Raw genomic sequence first — 10,182 nt, forward strand, 5'->3', positions numbered from 1 at the left:
GGATTTGACTAACCTGTTTGTCCATGTGGAGGCGGAGCTTATAAGGCTGATTTTACCTGAAACTCATCAGACTGAAGAAGTCTCTTGGAGGAGAGACCAAACGTTTCACTAAATTAGAACCCATCCAGACGACCTATTTATTTTTTATTTTTGTATGATGTATTGTTTCTCAAGAAGGAATTAAACCTTTATTGATTTTCTTTAGTTTTTTTTGTACGTTGTAAATTGAAGATTTTTTAATTGATCAAAAATAAAAAATAAGTAGGCCCTCTGGATGGGTTCTAATTTAGTGAAACGTTTCGTCTCTCCTCCAAGAGACTTCTTCAGTCTGATGAGTTTCAGGTGAACTCAGCCTTATAAGCTCCGCCTCCACATGGACAAACAGGTTAGTCAAATCCAATCAAGCCTATTGTTAGTCGATGGCCCTATTTTGCATTTGACTAACCTGTTTGTCCATGTGGAGGCGGAGCTTATAAGGCTGAGTTCACCTGAAACTCATCAGACTGAAGAAGTCTCTTGGAGGAGAGACGAAACGTTTCACTAAAGAAGAACCCATCCAGAGGAGCTACTTATTTTTTTCTTTTTGGTTTCATTCTGGTGTGGGACTCCCATTTTTGTGAACTCATATTATTACTTTACCACCCAAATCTACTCTACATTCTTACGGCTATATGGCATTCAGTTGGCAGTTTGTATACGATACTTTTATTTACAGCAGCCTTTTTGTTGCTATATGTTCAAAACTAAACAGACTTTTTTCTTACATCTGTACCAACACCCATGGTCAATATTTTATGAAAGGTTGTTGATCTTTAAGCCTTTTGCCGCAAATTGCAAGAATAACAAGGCCATAAAAAATAAACCGTAGTTTAGTCAAAACTGGCAACTTCAGCAGTTACATTTCGAAAGAAAGAAAAAAGTTTACATTTTCTGCTTTTTACAGTTGCAACTTTTTGGGATTTAGAGTCCTTCTGTCGGAATGCTTCCTCTCTTGTGTCTGTGTTCAATATGTGTGGCATCAAGCTTCTCCTGAAGGGCTTTGCTCTGTGTTGCAATCTGATCTGAGAAGAAGAATTTATACCACTGGAACCTTCTGTTGGTATATTTTTCTCTCTTTATTTGTATGGTGTCTCTCAGTCCTTTGTGTCCCCTGTCTCCTTCTGTCTTGCTGCTGCTCCCTCTGAAACTCAAAGGCCTTTGTCCAAAGTTGTGCCTCTCTCTGCATCATCTTCTTCCAAACCTTTTACTGGAAGCTTCGCTGCTCTCTGCTGCTTTTTTATTGGTTCCTTATAAGTGTGTGTGTGTGTGTGTGTGTGTGTGTGTGTGTGTGTGTGTGTGTGTGTGTGTAAAGACATAGATGATTTTGTGTTGAGGGCTAGAGTTTCCTGCCTACCTGTGCTAAGAAGCAGGAGGACCTTCATTGACAAGAACTCATCGTATGTTAGCTGCAATCGAACAAACTCCTGGCTCACTTGTCTCATGCCCAGACACAGGTCGTACATGGCCGACTGCCGCATGCGGTCCCTGCAGGGGAAAAAAAAAGAAACAACTTCAGCTTTTTAAAATGTAACGACTCTCTTACATTTAAGAACTGTGTTCGGTTTGGATTACTTTTACTATTTATGCTAAGCAGTTATCCTCTCAAATCTGTTTTTATGTATTTCTACCAGGTGAGCTCAGCCCAGTGAAACTGTATTTCCACAAAGTGCAGAGGAGGATCTTGCTTGTCTGGGCTGAGAGCAGAATACCAAATCCCCCCAGATTGCAGAGAGCTGCATACAGTATCGCAGCACAGATGCACCTCTTTTATCCAAAGCTGTGGCCGTTCAACAGAGGGCCTCGTATCTACAGTCACCATAGAAACACATGTAAGACGAGATACTCCAAACAGATTTATGTTAACAGCAAGAATCTACTCGTCTATAGGTTATTAAACAAGCCTATAAGAGTCCAAACTACAGCCATGAGGAGATATACACTAACTACTCATTCTACCAACACTTCCTCGCTCTTTTTCACAGACGTTTTTATCAGTAAAATTATCTAGGTTATAACAGAGTTCACAAAAACAGGAAAGAAATTGTGAAGGGGATAAAGCGCAAGCCAATGAGGAACGTGCTCTGCAGATGCCAGAGATTTTCTGGTATTGGATGCTGCTTCCCCTCTGCTGTAAATCACCGTCACATCAGGACAAAAACATGATTAAATGCAAACAGCATCCCTTCGACTCGGAAGCAGATGGAGTTTTAACCACGACACACAAAAAACACATCATTATCTTGGCTGGAGGAGTTTGGAGATCAGAGGTTGAAGATGAAGAGAGCATTTTGTTGAAAGACTGCTGATTGGAACCAAGTTGTTTCTATTAAAGCATCAAATAGAATAATGTATTTTTGCAGTATTCACTGTTCAGCTGTCAGCTTCATAAAGTAACTGATAAAGTGGAAGTGGTTTCCCTGCGGAGCAGCAAAACTTTTCTTTTCTCTTCTTCTCTCTCTCTTTCTCATTCTTTCTCTTCCTGAGATCAATTTTGCTGAATCACTGCCCAAAATGAGCTGCTGGTTTTGGGAAGGTTAGAAAAAAAAATGCTGCAATCTTTTTCTTTCTGTGTATCTACTTTTTTCTATCTCTGTCTTCCTTTCACTGTTTCTCAGTCTTGGACTTTTTTCTCTGTTAGTACACACAATAAAATAAATATGATAACAGAACATAAAACTTTAGAGAAAAACTGATTTTGACATAAAACATGCACAAGAAAATTTCAACCCACAACCTAAGATCAGTTTTCAGTTGAACACCAAGCATTCGCCCATGTCAGAGTTTCAGACGAAAATCATCTCAAGCTGAGATGCGACAGAGTTATAACAGTTTTGGTTAAACTTTGTAAATGATGTTATGTGTGATCTCATGCAATATTGTGAAATCTTGTGTGACATAAAACAGGATTGTCGATCTGCAACTTCTGTACAAATTTTAACTCAACAGCTGTAAAAGTGAAAAGTTAAAGCCATTTTTGCGTTGGCTAGTGCTGATTAGCTGTGGCAGTCACCTTGACTTGGATTGAATGTTACAGACATAGACACTGATGTGTAGGTAGTGACTACATTTTAAGAGTTGTTTTAAAATCCATCTATCTGAGTGGTTTATGAGATATTTTGCTAACAAACAGACAAGATTGACTTGAACACTTGATGCCAACATTTTTACACAAAGATGTTTCACAATGTGTAGCACACATGAGTTGGGCATGACTCTTGGTTACAATCATGACCAATTTTAGCTCAGTATCTTCATCACAACTCAAGATAGCTTCCACAGCTAATCAGCATTAGCAAACACAAAAAAAATCAGCTGGTATGTAATTTGTTTTATAGCATTTTGTATATTAATCAAATTCTGTGAAACAACTTTTTATTGAAATATGCAGTCATATTCTGCCTCTATGTTAAATCACCATGTAGTATCGCACTACTTGTGAATCATAAACAGATTTCTGTCTAATAAATGTGTGCATGAACTATTTTTTAAATTGCCTTATCAACTTGGGCCAATAGGCATTCAGTTATTATGGAGACAAGTGAACAATATCCTGTTACCTGCAGACTAAGTGAACTTGGCATAATTATGACCCCCTTTTGGACCCAAATATTGGACTTACTAGTGATCTAAATGGTAGACTTGTGCGCCTTAACAGCAAGAACCTTGGTCCAGAAATTCACAAGAGTTTGATCAGTTACATCAAGGCCTGGCCTTAAAGTTTAGCAAGAATGTGACAAAAAAATGCTCTTTCATGTGATCACACCATCGACATCTCTTCTCCGTCAGACCTAATGTCAAATTTACTTGGCTAAAGGATTAGTTCACCACAAACTACACTCACCGGCCACTTTATTAGGTACACCACGCTAGTAACGGGTTGGACCCCCTTTTGCCTTCAGAACTGCCTCAATTCTTCGTGGCATAGATTCAACAAAGTGCTGGAAGCATTCCTCAGAGATTTTGGTCCATATTGACATGATGGCATCACACAGTTGCCGCAGATTTGTCGGCTGCACATCCATGATGTGAATCTCCCGTTCCACCACATCCCAAAGATGCTCTATTGGATTGAGATCTGGTGACTGTGGAGGCCATTTGAGTACAGTGAACTCATTGTCATGTTCAAGAAACCAGTCTGAGATGATTCCAGCTTTATGACATGGAGCATTATCCTGCTGAAAGTAGCCATCAGATGTTGGGTACATTGTGGTCATAAAGGGATGGACATGGTCAGCAACAATACTCAGGTAGGCTGTGGCGTTGCAACGATGCTCAATTGGTACCAAGGGGCCCAAAGAGTGCCAAGAAAAGATTCCCCACACCATGACACCACCACCACCAGCCTGAACCGTTGATACAAGGCAGGATGGATCCATGCTTTCATGTTGTTGACGCCAAATTCTGACCCTACCATCCGAATGTCGCAGCAGAAATCGAGACTCATCAGACCAGGCAACGTTTTTCCAATCTTCTCTTGTCCAATTTTGATGAGCTTGTGCAAATTGTAGCCTCAGTTTCCTGTTCTTAGCTGAAAGGAGTGGCACCCGGTGTGGTCTTCTGCTGCTGAAGCCCATCTGCCTCAAAGTTCGACGTACTGTGCGTTCAGAGATGCTCTTCTGCCTACCTTGGTTGTAACGGGTGGTTATTTGAGTCACTGTTGCCTTTCTATCAGCTCGAACCAGTCTGCCCATTCTCCTCTGACCTCTGGCATCAACAAGGCATTTCCGCCCACAGGACTGCCGCTCACTGGATGTTTTTTCTTTTTCGGACCATTCTCTGTAAACCCTAGAGATGGTTGTGCGTGAAAATCCCAGTAGATCAGCAGTTTCTGAAATACTCAGACCAGCCCTTCTGGCACCAACAACCATGCCACGTTCAAAGGCACTCAAATCACCTTTCTTCCCCATACTGATGCTCGGTTTGAACTGCAGGAGATTGTCTTGACCATGTCTACATGCCTAAATGCACTGAGTTGCCGCCATGTGATTGGCTGATTAGAAATTAAGTGTTAACRAGCAGTTGGACAGGTGTACCTAATAAAGTGGCCGGTGAGTGTACACACACCATGATCATTTTGATTACAGACACCACTTGCACTTACAGCTTTTCTCTGCACCTGGACTTTTTTTAAATGGGACTCTTTCACAGGAAATGAAAGACAAAATCTTTTTTTATTTTCAAAAAGGACTTTACTTGTTGAAAAAATGCTAAAAATGTATATGATTTTTTATGTACTTGGCAAGTAAATAGAACCAAGTGCTGTAAAAAGGCACAAAGTGATTTTAAAAAAGGAATTTAGATTTTGTGTTGCACAAATCTTTTTCTTCATTCATGTGAGACAAACTGACCCAGTAACACTGACTTACACAAGCTATTATTTAGAACTTTTAAACCTGTCTCTGGCCTGCTCTTCTACATCAGGCTACCTGCAAAGGTTACGCTTCTGCACTCTGATAATTTCATAACATTCAATTCATCAGCAGCTGTGCTCTGAAGCTCCAATCAGATTAAAGGCTCGTAGCTGCTTTCCTTTACCTCGCCCTCTCCTGCTCATACAAATGAACACAGATTAAGTGGGTTTTTAAGACTCAAGTGAGGCTTTAATGCTTGCAATTATAGAACCACCATAAAGCATAAATGTACAGTATTTTGCCACAAAGCAGCTGGGTTACCTATCAAGCAACATCATTGCTCCAAAAAACAATTCTAGTCTAACCAATTTCATTTTCTGTAATTGATTGCCTAAAACATTGCAGCAGGAAATAAAACTCCGTTCTGAATTTGAATACATTTATATTGATGAATAAATGTCCTTTACAGGAGCTGAAAAAAGTGTAGAAGCAGTGAAGCTCTTCTACTCAAGCTTGATTTTTAACTAAATACTAATTGCCCAGTCTAAAAAAAAAAAAACACTGAGTTTTTCACATTTGTGATAGGTCTAATATAAATTAGCTTTGAAGTTACATTGTGATATAAACAAAAGAAAAAATGGGAAATAAAAAAAAGCCTGAACATAAACATAAGCTGCCAGAACCTCTAGGGTAAAAGAAAAGGAAGTGACAGACTTCACAATGATGTTACATCAACTGTGACAGAATGGGAGTGAGACTTAGCCAACCAAGTTTAGAAGTTAGAATAAAAGTCTAACAGGATAAAGAGGGAAAACAACAATAACCAGAGCTCTGCTGCCAGTGTTGTAGTTAACTTTACATTAACAAATAACTTAAACTTATAGAACTTGCATATCCTTTTTCATCATATATCAGAAAAGACGTAACCCTTAATAACATAAACTTGAGTATATAAAGTAGACAAGGAAATGAGCTTTTGTAAAGCCACTAATTCACTATTATTTAGCATTTACAGTATATTTTACCCATAAAACAGGTAAAGCACAGACATATTTGTTTTCTGACAACTTAAATAGTCCAAGCAGGCAAAGACTAAGTAGCAACTGCCAAGATGGCGGCACACATTCTTGCCTCCTTAGATCGTGCCATTCTAGTGAATTTCTTTTTCAACAGACTCAACCCCAGCAGCCCTAAACAACACAAGGCTGTTCCAGAAATTGAGTACATTAATTACATTTTCTAAAAAAAAAAAAAAAAAAAACAAAGGATAAAAACTTAAAACCCAGCCAGGTGAAACTCTGAAGGTCATCAGCATCAATGAGGTCACATGACCTCAGCTCTCCCAACTGTAATGTTCTTATCTCTTTAGGTGAATCTGCAGGAAGTTCTAGTGCATATAACATAAACTTATAGAACAACTTTACAATTCTGGATTTATCATTTGTGAGGACAGTTTGTATTTGAACTGTTCAACATAAGACATTATTAATTGGTTAGTCACGACCACTACCAATTGTTAAGTCTTATATTCAGGTGCAGTATGCTGCAGAAATGTAAAAGTGTAAACCTACTCGTTAAAGATGAGATCCGGAGCAAAGTAAAGCATCTGTCCGTTGGTGTGTTTGTAGGAGCGCCAGCTGAGGCAGAAGGAGGACAAACACATCCATGAGTACTGGATCAGGGTGATCTGGTCCTCAATGGGCAGGCCACGGAAACCTAACACACAAAAGTGCACACATACAACACACGTGGATCAGGGTGGTCAGAGAGAAACACTGTTAAAAAGTTAATTTTCAGGGAGGCATCTAATACTCTAAATAGAAAATCGATCACTGTGTGTTTTTACCAAAACCAATACATTAAATGCTGCTTATCTTTGTGTAAGTTTATTTCTTTTACCATTTTTCACATTGACATGATAATCACTGACAAGCATTCACCCATTTTTATTTATTTATTAATTTTTTTTATATGAAAATCCCCACCAGGCCTGCGGTTATTGGCATTTTGTCTACGAAGCTCCGAAAATAGTCAGATAGGAAACTTGCCAAACTCTCAATCAAATGCAGGAAGGAACCTCCTCCTCATGCAGAAACATGGGTCTTTTCAGGATACAAGTGACTTATCGAGACTCGGGGACTATTTCTGTCTGTATGCATGTCAACCTGTCAAAAATTATTACTTACTTCGAAAAAGATATGTTGAATTTCTGACTCACAAGATACTTTTATTGACAGATTTAAAATGTGAAAATCTGAATGTTTTCTTGTGGCTTTAATGTAACTAAACATAAGATAATAATATCAAATATAATATAATTATTACAATAATATAAAAGGAATTATTATAATATAATATCTAAGGAAATTTGTCTTTTTTGAGAAAATGCAGTATGCTGAGTGACTGCTGAAGTTCAGAGCTGAAACTGAATTGTTAAAGTTAAAACAAGCAGATCAAAAGCAAAAAGTAGCAAAACTGTAGATAAAAGCATAGATAAAAGTTAAAATTGGCAAAAGTGTAGCTAAAAAATAAAAGCTGCAGTATGCTCAATGACAAAATGGAGCATAAACAGACAGAAATAGAGCGTTGTAGAGGAACTGAACAGATTTAAATGCACTTCTATGAAAAAACATTTTGTAAAATAAAAAAAATAAGTATAAAAGTTACATACACACATATACACACCCACACAAAAACATCATAGTACATTATTTATATAAGAATCAAATGTGCTGATGATGGAAATGGTTAAAACAGCACAAAAAAGTAGTTTTGGAAAAAAAATATGAAACTATGAACTGTAAACATGAAAACAACTGTGAAATTAGAATCAGTATTCACTCAGTTATAGAAGGTAGATGGTATTAAAGCAGCTCCTAACACCTTCTGTAACTAAAGTAAATGTCAGGGAGCATTATTTCTATTCTTCACAGTGTATTAGCCGTGCCACAGCTGTGAATGCAGTCTGTAGCAGATCTGAAAGTCCAAGGTACTCTTTTTGACCCTTCTGTCTGGCTTCTATTTATACGTCCGGATATAGCAAGCAGACACTGTGGAGGTATCAAATATTTGCAATACAGCAAATTAAAGAGGCTCAAAACGTTATCTGTGAGGCACCTTTGTATGCAAACATCTGACTTTAATTTTAGGGAAGCTTGTTTATCCTTTTCCAAACATTATTCTTCTCTTGCAATGCGGTGTATACATCAAAAATTAATTAAAAGGTTTTCTGTCAAACACAAAATCTGACAAGGCCATGTAAATGAGTTCTGCTTGGAAGTCCTAATCTCCTATTTAATGGGAGAATAGGATTCATTTTTAATCTTGTTGAAGCTTTGATGAATAATTTCCTGACCTAATATTTGAAATGAAATGAAATCTGTAGTAGTGCTGCCTGTTCAATCTAAATCAAAAATGAAATTCAATACTTATTTTCTAAAAAAACAAAAAACAAAAAACAAAACAGATTAGTAGCTAATTAATATGATATTTTTAACCTCTTTGCTCTTTTGATTCTTCCACAAATTATCATATTTATTATTGCATGTTAATAGATAAATTCAGAAGACATTGCGTAAGAAATGCATAAATTGGGCAGTTTCAAAGACTGTAAGAGTAATATCAAAAACATTTCATAATAATATGTATATACAATGTATATGCATATTATTTATGTATTATTTATATTACATATGTATATTATACAAATATAACTTCCAGCACCTTTTCTATTTTGTCTGAGACATAATACAACTTGACAAATAATCATTTTATCTGTAAAAAGTAGCAATCAAATTTAAAGCAGACTTTTACTATTTCATCTCCAGTTGCACCATTTTAAAAAACACATTTAGGTGTTTGTGGCTGTTACCTGGAAGTACTTTGGCCCACTTCACCATGCGTACCATCTGCTTTCCGGCCAGGCGGTTGAGACTGGACAGCAGGTGGTCGGTTGTGTCGGGCTGCGTGTTGTCGTAGCCGGAATACACCTCTTCAGGCTCGATCAGCTCCAACACGCTGCTGATGGAGGGGGGCAGGAAAGGTGCGACCACCCCGGGCCCGTGGGGCACGAGGGCATTGGCAGCGCTGGTGTTCAGCTCCTTTTCTGAGGACAGGTAACCACCTCCGATGCCACCTGAGGCTATCTGGCCATCTTTAGAGCTCTGCAGGTCTTCGCTAACTCCCTTCAGCTTCAACTTTTTAGATTTCCGTGCTGTGGAAAATCACAATAATGTTATAAATACAATGCTATTGTTGGTTTTTATGGGATCATTTTTGCTCATTGCTTTGAAGGATAGGCATGTGATTGTCTGCATTTTTGGGTGGATAAATGCTAAACGAGTATAAATATTTGATTCAGTTGTTCGTCAATACTACAAAAATAATTGAAAATAAAACTAGCTTAAAGTATGTGTTGGGAATGACCCCCAGCAACTACCACACTAAATATAGCTCAGTATTTATATAAAAAAACAATGAACCATAGACATTTTTACTTATTCTGTGTTTGATACATTGTGGCTGCTATTTTAATTTGAGCTGACTCTAAAAAGTAATCAGTTGTAAATGCACATTCAATAAATATTTTCTGAAAAAATAAAATAAAATCCATTCATTAGTTTACAAAAAAACATTGTTAACAGGCAGACAAATTAATTTAGAAACAAGCAGTTATATAATCATCTGCTGTCACTTTAGTATAAATGCATAAATGCACACCTAATTAATACACACACACATATGTAAATATTTCTATCTATCTATCTATCTATCTATCTATCTATCTATCTAT

At 37.5% G+C, this 10,182-nt stretch overlaps 1 protein-coding gene across 1 annotated transcript in view; it reads right to left on the reverse strand.

Moving 5' to 3' along the window:
• The window catches only part of nr3c2 (nuclear receptor subfamily 3, group C, member 2), a 91,153-nt gene that overhangs the window by 9,855 nt on the left and 71,116 nt on the right, over window positions 1-10,182 (reverse strand). Inside the window, exons 5-7 of the mRNA XM_014022475.1 lie at window positions 9,262-9,603; window positions 6,962-7,106; window positions 1,394-1,524 (exon numbers count right to left, since the gene is read on the reverse strand). Coding sequence (XP_013877929.1) covers window positions 1,394-1,524; window positions 6,962-7,106; window positions 9,262-9,603 — 618 coding nt within the window. The remainder of the gene's footprint in view (window positions 1-1,393; window positions 1,525-6,961; window positions 7,107-9,261; window positions 9,604-10,182) is intronic.

This window comes from Austrofundulus limnaeus, unplaced genomic scaffold (genome assembly GCF_001266775.1).
Source record: "Austrofundulus limnaeus strain Quisiro unplaced genomic scaffold, Austrofundulus_limnaeus-1.0 Scaffold331, whole genome shotgun sequence".
Classification (NCBI taxonomy): Eukaryota; Metazoa; Chordata; class Actinopteri; order Cyprinodontiformes; family Rivulidae; genus Austrofundulus; species Austrofundulus limnaeus.